The following is a 17864-nucleotide window of genomic DNA, read 5'->3' as shown; positions in this document are numbered from 1 at the left end:
TTGAAAATTGTAACTCACCTTAGAGTTACTTTTGTCTTCACATTAAAAAAAATCAGTATACTCAAGATTTTACTTTGGAAGTCACACCTTGTGACAGGAGGGGTTAGGGAATGGAGGCAGCCAAGAGGTAGGTGTTAATAACATCCAGGCCCTCCCTTCCTTCTTTCACTTACATACTTCTGGCCTTTCCATGGCTGAGCTCTCCGGCTTGAGCCACCTCTGGGCCCTCTCACACTCCTTCTGCAGTTGATAATTCCACAGAGAAAGTCATTTCTCCTGAGCACAGAGGTGCCACTTCAAAACTCAGGGTGCTCCCCAGCTGCTGCAGTGTGTGTGTGTGTGTGTGTGTGTGTGTGTGTGTGTGTGTGTGTGTGTGTGTGTTGGGAGCGGGTGCCTACCATCTCTAGGGAAGCTGTTTTGGCATCATTCTTGGCTGAGGTTTTTACATTGCATTCCCATGTCACTGGGTGCAATGTCTATCTGCCAGATACTCTGCCTGCTCGCCGCTAAAGGCCTTCCTCCCTGACTGGGCAGGTGAGCACACTGCGGCGCAGTGGCTAAATTTCTAGTTCAAGATGTAGAATTCTAACTCCTCCTCTTTACACCCTTGTCCGGCCCCAGCTTCCAGCCAAGCCGGTCCCTGGCTCATTATCAGGCCCCTGGGTGCCCTTCCCCCATTCTCACTTGGTCCCAAGAAATTATTCCTGGCACCAAACTGAACTTGAATGACCCACTGCCCCAGCCCCACCCAATTCAGCTCTCTCCTCGGCAAATTTGTCCCCTTGTAGGCTGCGAGAAGTGATAAACTAGACAAAACCGCCAGTGGGTGAGAGAGCTCAGCCTCAGTCTTCGTGACGGGGAGATGGTGAAATTTTTCAGTGACAGAAATACCACATGTGCCTGGGTTTAAACTTACACGAAGTGCCTTAACAATCCTATTATTAGAAAGAACACCAAGTGGTATATATAGGTTAAAAAGAGAGGGACGATATATATATATATATATATATATATATATATATATATATATATATATATATGGTATAATGTACCAGAGGGCAAATCCAATTGTCCTAAGGAAAAAATGCTAAATTCAGAATGCATGAATTAATTTTTTAAAACTGCACTCTTGAATCATGAATAATGCTCCTTGGGCATCTGGGAAAAAAAATATACACCTTGTGGGTAAAATGTAACTGTTACTGGGGGTGGGGTCCAGAAAATAATTGATTCTTCAGAGGTTAACTGGTGGTTATTATGGCTTAAATGCTCACAAAATGGCGAAATCTTCACTTTGAAGTGAAAATTGGGTATGCTTTGACCCTGTTTCCAGACCATTATGCTGCCCTCTCCGCCGTGGAGCTGGGATATAGCAGCGGGTTGCTGTAGGTGTTGTAGTTCGGGGTAAGGAAATTATTGGAGTTTTTTGTTCCTCAGAAGAATCAGGGACAACGACCGCGATACATATGTAAAACACAGTCAAATGCACTTGACAACCAAGCACTCTATTTTGAAATTTAAATAAAGCAAAGATTTTCTTCTGGCCTAGGGGGAAAGCTTCGTTAAAATCAATTAGTTAGTACAAACCTCCAGAGAATACGGACTTTTTAATTTTTTTTTTTAAATGAGAAAGTTTAAAGAATAAGGTGCACACAATTACCTTTCCTGGGTCCCTAGGGAGTGTCATTGTCACACCTAGACAGGTGGCCAAGTGCAAACACACGTCCCCGAGGAGGGCCCGGTAACTCCCCGGGTGCTCCTCGGAGGGAACCATGTGTAATTAATAGATGTAGATCTATTAAGAATGTAATGCACGTAAACCGAGGAGGCTCCGAGCGGACGGCGGGCACCTCGCACCGCGCAGGGCAGGCCCGGGGACGTGAAGTTGGAGGCGGGCGCTGCCAGGTGAGGCCTGGGTCGCGGAGGTTGGGGCCGCACAGCTGCCGGCGCGCGCCTGGTCCCTCCTCCTCCCAGGCGCGGAGTCCTCCCCGCCCCCTCCCCGAGCTCCCGCCGCCTCCCGCTGCCTCCCGGAGGCTCGGCGCTGCGCTCCACCTCGCGCCCCCTCTCCTCCGTCCCGGGCTCGCGCTGCCCTCCCCGCGCCTGCCCCCTCCCCGGCCCCTCCCTCCGCCTCCGCGCGCGGCGCTCGCAGAGCCGACTCCGGGGGGCTCTCCGATGTAGCACCATGACAGGCATCGCCGCCGCCTCCTTCTTCTCCAACACCTGCCGCTTCGGGGGCTGCGGACTCCACTTCCCCACGCTGGCCGACCTCATCGAGCACATCGAGGACAACCACATCGGTGAGGCCCGGGTGGGCAGGGGGTGGGGGGGGGGGAAGATCGGGTGGCGGGCGAGCCTCGGGGTGGCGCGGGCCGGGCGCCCGAAAAGGTGCGGGCGTGGAGGGCCGCGGGGCGCGGGATGGCCGGCCGCAGGGCGAGGGCGAGGGCGGGCACGGGCCGCGGGGGAGGGGGGCGGCGGGTGCCGCACGCCGCTTCCGCCCGGCCCGAGCTGTCAGGCTGGCGGGAGCCGGGGAGGCGCCGCCGCGGCAGCCATTCCGCTTCCTCCCCGCCTGCGTCCTGTCAGCGCCGGTTGCTAGGTGTGGCGCGGCGGGAGGGGGCCGCGGCGGCGGCGGGCGCGGGGCGCTGCGTGCTCCGAGCGGCGCGGGCGCGGGGCCCGGCCTGGCGCTGCGGCTGCGGTTCGGACGCCCGCGGGCCGCGCCCATCCCGGCCGGAGCGCCCCGAGGCCCGGCGGCGGAGCGGAGCCCGCGGGCGGCGAGCGGGCGTGGCGCGGCGCGGCGTTGCGGCTAGGCCGGAGGTGCGCCCGGACCCGCGGGGCCTGCGCGGCGCGGGCGCGGGGGAGGGGCGCCCTGCGGGGCCCGCTGGGTCTCCCGGGATCCTGGGACCCCCTAAGTCCTGCGCCTCGCGGAAGTCCTAGCACCACCACGTTTGCACACTCATCCCTGCCTCTGCGGTGGGGGCGGGGGGAGATGGGTGGGGTGCTTCTGGCTCAGGAGACCCAGCCACCTGCAAAAGGTGTGGCCCTGTGGGTTTGGAAGGTGAAGAGGGCCGCGGGTTGCCTGGGTGAGGCTACCTGTGAATTGCCTCGGGAAGACCAAATGGATGCAATGGATTGGGCCATGTGGATGCAGCTCACGTTTCTGCGAAGTTGAGAGAGTAAATCACGACTGCTGTGCATGTATGCACGAATAAAATGACACAGAGCTTTTTACCCCTTTGCTTCGTAGAAGGCTTTCTCCTTGCACACAGTGGGCGCTTAATAAGCCTTAAGTGCCTGTTCAGAGGGATTTGATGGGCTGTCCAGAATGGGAACTGATCATGAAAATGGTTTGCAAAATGACATTGAAAACAGAATTCTGATGAGTAATTGTCAGGCTTTGAAATTTTCAAAGTTTCAACAAACCTCCTTAATGGCCTTTCCCATCTCTTCTGATGAAAGTGAGATAAAAGAGCGAGCAAGGCTCTCAAGTTCTGGTGGTCTTAAAAGTGGTTTGGTAAGAATAGCAAACCTGCTGATTCATATCATGTCTGAGTAGTCATAATTAAAAGTGCTCCGAGTACAAAATAAATTTCTCATCATGGCTTAAACTCTAGCGATGCAGAGTTTCAAGAGAAATTTTCCTAGTTCACTTTTCTCCTCCTCCTCCTTAATCTAGATGGGGATGATAAATGTAAATAATAGAAATGCAAAAGCATGCATTATGTAAATATGTGTGGATGGTAGCCCCTGACCTGCAGAAAACTCATCCTATAAACTCATCCTATGTTCCATCCATTTCATCAGTTGTAGCAGGATAAACAAAATTTCATGTAAGTTGAGTAATAATTTTACCTGGTTGCCTACCTACTTAGCTGATTAAAAGACAATATAAATATTTAATTTAGGGCTAACAGGAATTAAACACAATTATTCCTTTTGAATTAACTTGCAGTCAGATGATTTAGACAAGCAGTTGGTAAATCATAAGTTTCTTTCTTGAGTTAGCAGAAGTTGGCCCAGGATTGTAGAGATAATCTTTTAGGAGGGTCAAGGGTTTATGAATTGTCTGAAATTAAACTATTAAGTGAAGATATCTACTCCCAAAGGGCTAATATTTTTCTTTTAATGGTGAAAGTATTGAAAACTTAAGTTTAGATTGTTTGGCAGAGATAAGAATTATTATACTTGGGAAACAGTTTGATCCAGAAAACTTTTTGAAAAATAGATGTTAAAATGAGCAAATACTTGAATCCAAAACTTGAAGAGCATCTCTGGAACTGCTGAGATGAGAAGAGGCCCTTCACCTTTAAAGAGCAGCTGGCCGTACAGAGATAGGAATTGATCTCATGAAGAGGAATAACATCCGGGTTAGTTGGCACTGTATAAATATACTTTGGATGAGGAGCTAAGAGTAAAAATATGAAAGTACTTATGAAAGCTCTACATTTTTATGATTTATTGTGGTTTACTCTATACACTTTTGGAGATAATGAGATTTTTAAATAAATGGTTGCTTTACTGGTTCAATGTCTTAATCAGCTAGTGGCCACATTAAAGATTCATGAAAAGACCCAAGATGTGAGTGTTATTTTACTTTCATTCACGGGTCTTATTTAGTCTTGTAGATAACCTTGAGAGGGTTAGAGATATGACTCTTTTTGAACAGTTACCATTTAATCACTAGTCAAAAGCCCTGACGGAATTTTCAAAGCCTGTAGTTTTCACTATGCCTATTCTTTATCATTCAAATCACTACATTAACTTGTGAATGGCAGTCTTTCCTGTAAATGTGTACTTGGATGCATTTTTATGTGCATGGCGGCTCTGACTATTGAGCCAACAGCGTCACCTTCAGAACACACCCTTTTTACCTTGCAGCTCCATCCGCAGCTTGTCTTTGCCTCTTCCCATTTCTAGTTAGGGACAAGGGCCTGTGGCTTCAAAGACAAAGAAATGTGCTTTCAGCAGCCGCTGTCTTAAGCAGTTTTCTCCTCCTTGAAGATGCTATACCTCTTCTGATTTGCTTTCCGCTTTTATGCCTTTCATCTTCCTGCTAGTTTGGTACTGGAGTGAGTCCCCATCCCAGTGAAAAGCCCAAGTATTCTAAGCCAAAGCCTTCTCACACCTGCTCGCTTACATTGCCTTAAAACACCCCACAGCCTGGTAACTGAAGTGGTACTCTCACAGCCCTGGTGTCCGTCCACACAGAGCCCTGGTGTCAATCCACACAGAGCCCTGGTGTCGTTTCCTGGAGACCAGAGAAGCTTCTCATGGTGAGTGCATACTCAAGTTTGTAGAAACACTCTTGGGGTGACCATCATAAATAGGTGAGGTTAAACTGGTAACAAGGAAGCTTAGAAACACAGAGAAAACTAAATTTAGCAATGAAGGTCATGCCCCAGACTTGTGAATGAGCACTTGTATCACTGCTGTGAAATCTTTTGGCTTTGGGACTCAGAAAGCAACTGTAATACTAAGAATCCTTATTTAGCTGATTTCATCTTTGGGTACATTTGTGAAAGTACAGCTGCATTTTGAATTTATTTATGTGATAGCATAGCACTTGCTTGTTTTTTTGTTTTGTTTTGTTTTTCCCCCAGGGACAGTTCTAAGTACTTGTTACTTTTTGGTGAAGGAAAATAAAAACACCACCAGACTTTGGGGCATCTTAAATGCTAGTGAAGGGGGATGAACAGTAACTTAAGTAAGTGATAGAGTGTATTGAAAGGTAATTAATGATACGTTAGGAAAGTCAGAGTAAGGGACAGTGGATTTGAAGTAATGAGTGTTGGAGTTTGAAAGAACTTGGTGAGGATAGATAGGCCCTAGAAGCCAATACAGGGTCACAATCTCGAAAGTGGGAGCCAGGATGTCCAGACAGGGGAGAGCAAACATGGCCCAGGTCCCAAGACAGGACCATGCCTTTGGAGGAGAGACACGGATATCTGACCCAATTTAGCTCTTGTAATAGTAGTGACCAGCAGGCCTTTTAAGACTTGCCCTGCATGGTAAGAGCCTTTCCTTAGCTGTCATTTATGCAGTTTTCCATTGGGGCGGGAGTCTTGTTCACAGGGAGTAGCTTTCCCTAGCCAGGACTGGTGATTCTAGACCTAGAATATCTCTGGGCTTGATGGTTTTCCTCCAAAACCAAGGTCATAAATCCACAGGTACTTCATTTCATAGAGTGGGTATCTAATTAATAAATTGAAGTTTCTGAAAAGAAACCTAAATGTAGTTCCTATCATAATGTAGATGGATTCCCAGAGATGACCTCGGAAATGTTACACTTTGACTGTGAAGGGTCTCCCACAGGCTCGTGGGTTTGAATATTTGGTCCCTGAATGTTAGTACAGTTATAGAAGGCTGTGTAACCTTTAAGATGTAGAACCTGACTGGAGGAAGTGGAGGGAAGAGGGTCCTTGAGCCCTGCCCCACTTCCTGCCTGTGGTCTGCTTCTTACTTGTTGATCCAGTGTGACCAGCTACCTCGCACTTCTTGCCACCATGCCAGACTGTACCCTCATACCTTGAGCCGAAATAAATGCTCTCGTAAGTTCTTTCTGTCAGATATTTTATGACAGCTGTGAGAAAAGTCACTTTGATAGAGAGTTGATGCCGAGAAGTAGGGCGGTTGCTGTAATAAATTAGACCACAGAAGCCTTTGGAACTGGTTTGTGGGAGGAATGTGGAAGAGTTTGGAGCTTCAGGCTAGAGAAGCCCTAGTATTCTGTAAGCAGAGCTTACTGGGCCATTCTGTTTGGGAGAACAGAATGCTGAGAGAAATGTGGTCAGTGGAGACCTAGCCCAATAAGTTTCATCAGGAACAGGGCTAGAGGCTGTTGGTGTTATCTTCTGGTGAAGAGTCTTTCTTTATTCTCTCCATGTCCTGGGAACTTAGTGAGGCTGAATTCAGAAGCGATGGACTGGTTTGTTTGCTGGGGGATGTTTCAAGGCAGACTAGCACTGAGGCAGTGGTGTGGTTACTGCTCACTACCCTTAATCTCGGGTTTCGATTTACAAGAGCAACAAATGGAGCAGAGGGATTTTTTTTTTTTTTTTTTTTTTTTTTTTTTTTTTTTTTTAAATATCCAGTTTACTGAGCAATGAGCATGGGCAGGTTTAAGGTCGCAGGCAAGGCAGGGTCTGAAAAAGCACGTGTGCTTACTAAGGAGATGAACACCATTAAAGAGAAACTTCCCATTCCGCACTGGCACAGCAGGAAGGTACCCCGAGGACAAGCTCCTCCTAGTAAAGGCTCCATCTAGTGAAAATGCAAGTTCATTTGAAAGGAGAGCACCCGAGCTGAAAATGCTACTAAAGGACTTCCCTGCCTGAAAGCAACTGTCTGGGGAAAGGCTTTGCAGATTCAGCAGCCAGGGACACAGAAGCCACTCTAGCTTTGGCTCCGAGGGGCCAGGCTGCATCTCAAGATGACAGCAGAGCTTGGCAGCATCCTCCACATGACTGATTTTACAGGCTTGAAAGATTTAAGAGTATGGGGTTTGGGGAAGATGGCTATTATACAGGTTTTTGCTAAGACTCTAGAGAGCTACTAAGGCCAGGCACTGTGTGGTAGAATTGACTTCCCTGTAATGAGGCCTGAGAGGTCATTTCATGAAGCTGTGAAAATGAACACTAAGTTGCAATGGAGACTCCAGAATGCTAGAAATTTTAGGACCATGGGCTATCCACTGAGGAAAGACTCAGATGGCACAGCTGGCCAGGGCTACTAAGGCCTGCGGAGTCCAGGTGATTCCATCGTGAGTACCAAATGCCAAATATGGAGCTGAAGGATTTGGTGTTTTCCCCATTAGCTTTTGGTTTTGCTTTGGTCTGCTCTTTCCTTACTGTGCTCAGATTCCTCCCTTTTGGAATGGAAGTGTTGTATGTTGGAAGTATGTAACTTGTTTTTTGATATCATGGACTCAGAGTTAAGATAATTGCCTCTAGTCTCGAAAGAGACTTTGGTATTGAAAAAGTGTTGGGACCTTTTTGGGGGGTTATTTTTATTAATGTGTGTGTGTCTTTGTGAGTGAATACCACATATGCAGGTTCCCAGGTGAGAAGAAAGAAAGTGTCACAGGTGATAGGGGCCATCTGATGTGAGTGCTGGTAACCAGACATAGGTCTTCTGGAAAAGCAGCACATGTTCGTAACTGCTGACCCATCTCTGCAGCCATCTCCCTTTTCAAAGAGTGCTCTGGTTTGTCCATCCATTTACCATGCAGTTGTCCTTCCTGTATTGCTGGGAACTGAACTAGGGCCTCTTGTGTCCTAGTCAGGAACTTCACCACTGACCTCTACCCCTCACTCATGGTTGAGACTCTTAGAGGCTATGGAGACTTCTGACGTTGGAGTACCTGCATTTGGCATTATGAGATGACCACGACTCTGTGGGAAGTAGGGTAGACTGAGTGTTGTGGTTTGAATGTGAAATCCTTCCGATAAGCTCCTGTTAGTCCCCACAAGGTTGTAGAACCTCTAGGAAGTGGAACTTTGCTGAAGAAAATGAGTCATCAAGGGTGGCCTTGGGGTTTTATAGTCCAGTGCCCTTTTCGGTCTGCTTCCTGCTTGCTGGTGCTGACAGATGTGACCAGCCACCTTAGAGGCCTGCCACCAGGCCTCCTGCACCGTGATGTAACGTCTCCTCCTGTGACTAGTTAAGCCCTGTCCCCCTTAGTTGCTGTTTGTCAGGTGTTGGTCACAGCACCAAAAGTGAACTGATCAGTAAGTACCAGCAGCATCCAAGAGGTGTGATAGCGGAACGGCAGCTTGCACAGCATGGGCAGGCCTTGAGCCCTGCTTCGCAGTGAAGACCAAAGCCAGAACTCCCTGTGCTTTCATTGCTGGTAAGTATGAGGTAGAATTGTAACTCTGGAGAGAGATGCAAAGCGGAGTCTGAACAGTTTGGCTGTCCTCTTCCTGTGTTCTTTCCATGTACAACTAACTGGTCTGTTTCCCCTAGAATGTAACTGACCGGGAAGCACCATAGTGACTCCTGCCTGCTTGAAAGGGATCAGACCCACCTCTGCAGCTTGTCACCTTCTGACTGTGGACAGCTTGTCACCCTCTGACTTATGTACACGGTGTCTGTTTTGTAAAACGAAGATAATAAAAGCGGCTGCCTCATAAGGTGTTAATGGGGACTAAATGAGATTATATTGGTAAAAGACTCATCTACGGTATTAAATTATCTACATCATTCAATTTCTTGCCATTTGTGTATTTCCTAAATAATGTGTTTGTAATCCTCACAGGAAAGTTGCAAGAGGTTAGCAGTAGAGGTATGTCCAGCTGCCTGCAGTGCTGTTGTGACCACTGTTTAACTGTGGTGCAACTCTCCAGGGCATCCTGGAGCCATTGGGACTGGGAAGTCAGTCGCCCCTGTGCTGTCTGCTGGCGGTGCAGCTTTTGGCCACATTTACTTCCATGTGGCCACAAGTACTTCAGATGCTGGCAAGGGCCTTAGCCACTATGGACTAGGAAAGTGGTGTCAAGGCCAGCAGCTCACAGCATGGCCTTTCCCTTGGCCCAAGTGTGTCTGAAAAGACCAGGACTGGAAAGAGGCGCTGTGCCTGGCCTGTGAGCACATTCTCCTCAGGAGCTTTCCTGTAGGGAGAAGGGAAGACTGAATGGAGATCTTAATAAACTAAAGGCTTGCTGCTGCCTTCCTGCTTTCTCTGCACCCTGTGGCTTGGCAGCCAGCTCTCTGTAGCTCTCTGCCTTCCCAGGAAGGCTCAGGGTCCAGAACTGACAGGCTTGAAGTGTGTACCTTTTCACAGGCACACAACTGACCGTGGTGTAAGAGCCCCCAGCTCTAAGTCTTCCCTGCATCGCCAAACCCTGTCTTGAGTGTTTTCTCCACCTGTTTGTGTCTCATCTAGAGTCCAGTCAGCCTGCTGACACATCCCTATTGAACGTGCTGTGTAGTCAGTTTCACCAATATCTACTTGCTTTCCTTTGGTGTACACAATTTCTGACTTGTCACTGAAATACAGATTCCAGTGCTCTGCTTACAGCTGCTTGGTGGACAAAAGCCTACACACACACACACACACACACACACACACACACACACACACACAAATGGTCTTCTCCGGAGTCCTGTATTCTGTAGACATCTCCTATGTAGACAGTTTTAGAAACGCAAACTGACAGCTGTTTGCAGAATCTGATTCTTGCCATTGATGACAGGGAGGAGGCCTCAAGGCTGAAGCGGGCTGGTGACACTCAGAGGGGCTTTCCAGGGATCGTCTGGGAGCCAGAGGTTGACTGTTTTAGAGCAGTGTCAGAGGCAGGAGCCACGCTCCTAAACCGCTGAAAAGAATCCTCCTTTTTAGGCTTTGTTCTATACCTTCTCTCTCTACGTTCTCTCTCCCCGCAGATTTGGATGGTGCAACTCTGACTGTGACTGGCTATTGAGGAAATGCTTTCTGGGTTGCATATGTTCATTTTATTTCATGGTAGTCTAACAGGCAGTGGGTTTGTTCGCACTGACTTGGGTGAAGTGCTGATCCACAAATGTTGTATGCTTTTGGAATCTGGAAATCAGAACTATAAATGTCAGAAATTTATGTATGGTTTTTCAAAATGCCTTTCATTTTACTCTCTAAGTCAGAGTTAGAAGAAAATTACATTTTCTTGGGGCCAGTAAGATGATGTCAGTGGGTAAAAGCTCTTTGCTATACAAACTCAAGGATCTGAGTTCAGTCCCCAGAACCCAGATGATGAAAGAAGAGAACTCCTGAAAGTTGTCCTCTGAGCTCCACATCTGTGCTAAGGCTTGTTTTGGCTGCACTCAAACATACTCCCCCCCCCCACACACACACACTCTATAGACATACACACCGCCACACCACACACATCCATGCACACATACACACTGCCACACCATACACACACATATACACATTACACAGACATACACACTGCCACACCACACACACATACACACACACACACACACATTAATTTTCTCCTTACAGAAAGTACTGGAATCTTGGGATACTGCAATAGTTTTCACTGTTTTTAAAAAGGCCATCTGCAAACAAGGACCAGATAATGGATATTCACATTAAGGATGAAGTCTTTTGGCAGGAGACAAATATACTGACTTGGGTCACTAAATGTACATCTTCTGCCCAGCATTGAAGAAGACTGACAGTCTTCTGATGGGTACTGTCCCTTGTCTGGCTCACCCACTGACCCCCAAAGAAAAGAACTGCTCATTGTCTGCCAGGGTGCAACCGTGACTTTTTTCCAAGGCAGACCATATATATAGGGATCAGTGAGGAATACCGCATATACAATATATGTAACTACTATATATACAATGTGTGTAAATGGCATGTATATTGTAGTCTGTCTGTCTGTGGGAATTATATTCTAAGACCTAGTAGGTGTCCGAAACCATGGATAATATCAAATGTGTGTGTATACAGAGAGAGAGAGGTTATATACTCATATTTCCATAAAAATAGTGTCTAGATGTATACTGTTATCTACACATGAATATATGTGGGTAATATTTATATATATACACATATGCACACTATTTTTCTTTGTATCGCCATCGGTCAGACCATACCCTTTTCATGTTTTCTACCTTACCTGACTTAATGCATTTCCATCTTAGCTGGGCACTTACTATTATACACATTTCTTTCTCCTTTCATAGTTTCTTTGCAAACCGAGCATATATTTTTTTCTTATTCAGTTGAGAACTTTGACCTTTCATTTAAAGATATCACTTTTCTTGGCATATCTGAATCGTTAACATCTCTATGCTTTGACTCCGGGCTGTTACAGTTAAGTAAAATAACTGATACTTGGACAGTTAGGCTAATAACTAAGACTTATGGGTGGGTAGTACATTCCAGGAGTGGGCACCTGGAAAAAGGGATGGTTCCGGCTCCAGGTAAGACAGAGCAGGACCACAAAAGATTTCATCATGCTATTTAGAATCAATTTTAAACTTGTGAATAGTTTTTTTAATATAATTTTCTATTTGTTATTTTAAAACTGCTGTTGACTGTAGGTAACTGAAGCCATGGGAAGCAAAACTCCAGATATGCAAAAACTGATTATTACCTCTCTAATATACTACATCTAGGTAATATATGTATGTATGTGAATCCATATGTCTGTATGTACATATGTTTGTATGTATGTGTAGACACACATCTCATTCTCTTTCTCCTTCCTTTTCTTTCCCTAACATCAATGGTTGATGCCCATGGTTGTGAGAATTACCCACATATTTTTTTTTTTTTGGTTTTTTTTTTTGTTTTTTTTTTTTTTTTTGAGACAGGGTTTCTCTGTGTAGCTTTGCGCCTGTCCTGGAACTCACTTGGTAGTCCAGGCTGGCCTCGAACTCACAGAGATCCGCCTGCCTCTGCCTCCCGAGTGCTAGGATTAAAGGCGTGCGCCACCACCGCCCGGCTCTTACCCACATATTTTTAATACTTCTTACATGCTAGTAATTAAGACAGTACCGCTTATCCCTAATGTGGTGAAATGTATTTGAAGAGACCAGGTACAGAGGGATGAGATAAACTATAGGGGCCCCAGGGACAGGTTTATTGTGATGCCAATGCTCTGCCCAAGGCCTCTCCTTGAACAACTCATTTTTGTGTGTGCCAGTTTGAATAGGTCCTTGGGCCCCTGCAGCACTGCTTAAGGCGCTGGAAGCCCAGCAGTATGTGTAGCCATGCACTCACAGGATTGGAGTTTGTACAGCTGGGAAGAGTTTGACAGCCCTCTCAATATTTGTCTGCACTCAGCTCGTCACATTTCTTCATAGGCTCAGTTACACTGGAGTTGAGAGTGGTTTTGAGAGACAACTAAGGAGAAGGCGACCTGGGGACACCTTTAGTTGGCTTTGGTGGGACATGTTGATGCAGTTCATGGTCATCTTGTATCTAGTTTCCCAGGCCGTCCTCTGGTGAGAATTGCTTTCCAGGAACTGTGGCCATTGTCCAGCTCACCTAGGGTCATTTCACAAAAGCTTGGGTCAGAGGTAGCATTGGAGCATAAATGTGAACTGCGGTATCTGTCATGGGGAGTGGTTTGAAGTTGGTCAGTGGATGTGGAAAATTCTAAGTGGAGGGTTCACTCCCAACCTTAGTCCTCCTCTGTTAGGAATATACTCAGTGATACAAATAAGCAAGTACAAATGCACTTCTAAAGATTCTCCTTGGTTAAGTTTCCTGCTTTACTTGGCATGAATATACATAAAATGAAAGGTGGTGACAACAAAGTGTCATTAATAAAAAAAGCTGTGACGTTAGTCCATGCATTAAAAAACCTGAAATGTCCTAAGATTTGATGCTCATATGTGAAAGAGAGGCATTTGCAAATTTGACAGTTGTAAGACTCGATATGACATTACCAACAAAGATATATGAAGCTGAAAGTAATTCTTTTGAAATATTAATAATTACAAATTGAATTTGATCACCTGTGCTTGAGGGAAGGCTGGTTTATCTTTCTACCTACAGAAAGTGATTTTAATGCAAATTATTGTCATGAAAATTCATGAACGTGCACAGCTCCAAGTAGAGATTAGCAATATGTCCAGCTGTTAATATACACACAGGCCCTTTTTTTGGGGAATTTTGACTTTCTAATGTTTTGGTATGACCAGTTTATGATTTTTTTCTTCTCATTTCTTAATCTGAATAATCAATTTCCTAAGGGTTTTACACATGTAGTATTATTTTTTTTCCCACTAAGGAGGTCTAAAGTAGTAGGCTGCACAGAGCTTGGGTTAATTCCCCAGGCTTTCAGTTAGGGACTCATCACCTTGTTCTGGAAACTATGCCATTTCACTACTTTCCCAACCCACATGTGAAGCAGTCATTTTGCCCATCATGCCCATCGTACTGCTTTCCAAATTGGAGCATAATGTTATCGTGGCAGTTAAGTGCTGTATCTAGTGAGATATGAACTAAGATGTTTTTGCTTGGTAATCATATAGTAAAAATGCTTTTCTTCAGTACAGAAAGTCTCTTCATCTTATGAAGATCAGTATCATAATCAGTCCTTCCCTGTTTCTTGTAGTATCTGCTCCTGTCTGCCAGGGCTGTGTCCCTTACTGTGTACACTCTCTCCCCTCCAAAATTCAGCTCCTGCCTAGAGGACAGAGTCTTGTCATCATCCTGTTCTCTTCTTCCAGAAGTTCTTTCAGAAACAGCATGAGAAAACCCAGCAGTACTCTGCTATGAGAAGAGTGATTAGCAAAGTGCCTTTGGATTGTGGGTAACATCCTGAAAACTAGGCTTGGATGTATGCATGTTATGGGTTTGAATGTTTATGGCACATACACACAAATATCACATTGGTACAAGACAGTTTATATTTAGGGAATAGGAAAATAAATAGCTTTATAAAAATGGGGGAGGGAAGTAAAAGGGAAATTCATTTCATTTTTACCTTTTGGAATAAAAATTTGTGCTTTTTCCAGGTTGAGGATAGAGTTTACTGGAATTATTTCTTGCCTTGCCTACAATGTTTGGTACTCCAGCATATGCAGAGGCCTACACAATCTAAGCAGAAGTGTATCTTTTTCCTCCCTTGTTTTTTCTCGAGAGGCTATTTGGCATAAAGAAGGCTGGGGACTCGGTAGAAGAAACAAGCTGAAGCAGAAAACTGGATTGTGAATCCTGATCAAACCATCTCTGAAATCCTCACACTCGAGCAGTTCTGACATCCTATATAACTAGTATTTATAAAGTGCTTTCTGGCAGTCTTCAGTATACACTGTGCAGCAATGTTCCCATTTGATGAAAGAGGGAACCAGGACACAGGCCAAGTGACTAGTCCCATGGACATGCCAGTGAAGTGTTTGGGGAAGGAAGGGACAGCATCACGGTGTATCCACAGCCTGTTCTTTACAGCCCCAATTAGGAAACTCTTTAAAATACTGGCCATTTTTCCCACACAGAGTCACATTGTGTCACCTAAGATGATACAAATGTCCCCCTGCCTCAGCCTCCTGCGTACCGAGACAGCAGGTGTAAGGCCCAGCACTTGGCTTTGTTTGCATTTGAGAGACTGACCGGTGTGCTCCCTCCTGTACTAGCCAGGCATCTTGGTGTTTGCACTTTAACAGAAGGCTCTTCCACACCAAGCTGCCCTTCACGAAGACTGAACTTCCACTGGGAATGCCTTACACAGCTAGGGAAATAGTTTGACTTCCCTATCTGGAGAAAGGGTGTTCACGGCTTCAGAGAGAAGCTCTTCAGGAACCCACATGTAAGCATGCCACCATGGAAATAAGAACAATGGAAGCAATAGTGTGGAGTGTTGATCCTAAGATGATTATAGCTATTGATTACTAAAAGATGCTAATGAGTTTTCTTTGTTAATACTTATTTACTTTTGAAGATCCAAATCTAAAAGAGAAGTTGTGTGTGTGGATATCATTAGGTAAATACCTAATGGGGGTAAATACCCAGTGTTATGTAAGTTCTCTTTGGCTTTGGATCTTCAAAAGTAAAGTCATTCCATTATGTTCATGCTCTTTATTTTAAAATTTTCAGTCAGTGGTATATAATGGCATCTAGATGTAAACATGATTAAAAAAAAAAAAAAAAACCTCTGGGTTCTCTGGCCATATGCTTGAGCCCTCCCTGCTTGGTGCTTCCTGCTGATATCCACAGAGAGCATACTTTGTGTCATGTCATTCTGTCATTAGGCAGCCAACAGCTGGCACAGGAGCACATCTGGACATAAGACCAATGTACCTTACTGCTTCATAACTCGTTGAGTGGATGCATCCTGTATGCTCTTTCAGCCCTTGATCCTGCACATGTGGCAAATGACATGGAAGTAATGCAAAAGCAGGGAAATCTGTAGATATGTATTTGTACATTTTGGGTAAACTGAGAGACATGGCTATAAACAATTCCAATGATGCCAGGCAGAGTGATGATGAGCCAGGCTCTATAAACCACATGGCCCCAAGGGGAAACATATACCCTACAGAGTGCCACCGTGGCTCACTAAGATGGATTGAGTTTTATCTGCATGGTGCTTTTCATGTGTGATAGCTTTTTGGGGTGTAATTGCCCTCAGCTTAGGAACATCTGTATTGGCAGTAGCATTTCTTTCCTTAGAGACACTGTCCTGCACACTTTCCTTGATCAGATCCTTTGAGCAGTCTATTGTTTAAAGAGCTAGGTCTCTTAACTAGATCCAGCTAGACTGATTTACAGGTGATCTAGTCCAGTTACTGATTCTGTGGATGAAGAAGCAGTGAAGTGTTTGGAAGTGAGAATGAGTGAGAAGGGAAGAGAACAACTGTGAGCTTGAGGATTCTACAGCCAGGTTACCTCCCTGGGAATCTTGTCCCTATTCCTTTGTCAAGCTATAGAAGCGCTCAGTGTCCCCTTCTGTGCCTCTCTAAAATGGGACGAGAGTCCATGCAAACCTCAGGGTGTCCTGTGACAACACAGCGATTGTGTGTTCACAGGTGAGGGTTTTGTTGATCCATCCCTCTGCAGGAACTGGGTTGGCACTGGGCTGTGGATGATTTTGGATGCTACCATTCCCAACTAGCATGTAACCTTTGTAAAGCATTGTAATTCCCTGAGACCCCAGCCTTGGTCTGATGAGCATGGAAATAGGACTCCCTCCTTACTGTGAAGATTCTATAAGAGTATGCATATGAAGAGCCTGCCAACTGGGAACAGTCCATAAGTGTTCAGAGATAAGGTTGTTCTGTCTCTGATCCCTCTTCCATGCTGATACTCCCAGCACCACAAATTCTTCAGACTCTTTAATCCTCTTCATGTTTCTGCAGTACAGTGGAAGGAATAGCTACCAAAATAACCTTATGAGCTTATGTCTCAGGAGAAGAATGGACTTTTGGTGGACTTTGATTTCCCTGGAAGTTGTGAGTTATGTTTGTACAAGTCATACTGAGTGGCCCTAGGAATCCATGGAATATTAAAACATTCCCTGCACAAATTGTCGCGGTTTCAAAGTATACCAACTGTAACTTAGTGTTGTTTATGTCGATTCAAGCTTTTGAGATATTAAGTCATGCGATTAGACGTAAGATCATGCATTTCAGGGGTCTGGAGAACTATATTAAACTATACATAAACAGAAAACAGCTTTTCTCATCCTCCACCCACTAAGTGCTGGAAACACAGGAGACACGTTGTGTATTGTTTGTTGTGAAAGGATTTATAGTGCTCTTATGAAGAACCCAAGAACAAACTGTTAAGTTAACAAAATGCCATGTCCTCCCCTTTAAGTGCTATGCACCTTTAATAATAGTCTTGGAAATGTTACATTCTCGGATGCTGGAAGCTCCTTAGGAAATCCCGGGACAGGCTGTGTTTGAGAAACTTGGTAGTGGCTGAGCAGTTCACTTGTTATAGAGACTGTTTTAAATGCTGCACTTGACAGTCATTTCCCACTGAAATTATGTTCAGTCCTATAAGATACATGCTAGCAGTTTTCCCCATTGTAGAATGTACTGGGCTCTCCTAGTCAATTGATTTCCAGTCTTCCCCCCTACCCAAGCCCCCTTTCCCTCACTAGTGGCATCTATATTTTGAAATATTCCAACAAACATGTTGATTTAATGAGGTTGAAGTGGTTTTTTCTACTTTCCATGCTGCAGCATCTAGACTCCCTTTCTTTCTTAGTAAATGTTGGCTGAGTGTCAGCCTGCAGGCCCTATCCGGGATCTGAGGATAGAGCGGTGAACGACACAGCTCAAGTCCGTGGGCTGGTGGAGAAGCTGCCAAAGCATAGTATAGTAAATTAATTTCAACAGTTGGAAGGTGAGGAGAAATAAAAGAGTGAGGAGACAGAGGCTGAGAGGCCTGTCTGAAGTGAGGGATTCGAGTGTGGTCT

The 17864-nt window shown here is 45.4% G+C and overlaps 1 protein-coding gene and 1 long non-coding RNA gene across 2 annotated transcripts in view; both read left to right on the top strand.

The window, feature by feature from the left end:
- Window positions 1-2081: 2081 nt before the first annotated feature.
- Window positions 2082-17864, top strand: part of Jazf1 (JAZF zinc finger 1) — a 317535-nt gene continuing 301752 nt past the window's right edge. The window contains exon 1 of the mRNA XM_028864135.2: window positions 2082-2297. Within this exon, the coding sequence (XP_028719968.1) occupies window positions 2183-2297 (115 nt within the window). The 5' untranslated portion in view covers window positions 2082-2182. The remainder of the gene's footprint in view (window positions 2298-17864) is intronic.
- Window positions 2796-9200, top strand: LOC119087617. Its single transcript, XR_005091099.1, has 2 exons — window positions 2796-8842; window positions 8959-9200. It is a non-coding gene; the product is annotated as an uncharacterized LOC119087617 (long non-coding RNA).

This window comes from Peromyscus leucopus, chromosome 3, assembly GCF_004664715.2.
Source record: "Peromyscus leucopus breed LL Stock chromosome 3, UCI_PerLeu_2.1, whole genome shotgun sequence".
NCBI classification, from domain to species: Eukaryota; Metazoa; Chordata; class Mammalia; order Rodentia; family Cricetidae; genus Peromyscus; species Peromyscus leucopus.
This window is presented reverse-complemented; position numbering and strand designations above follow the sequence as displayed.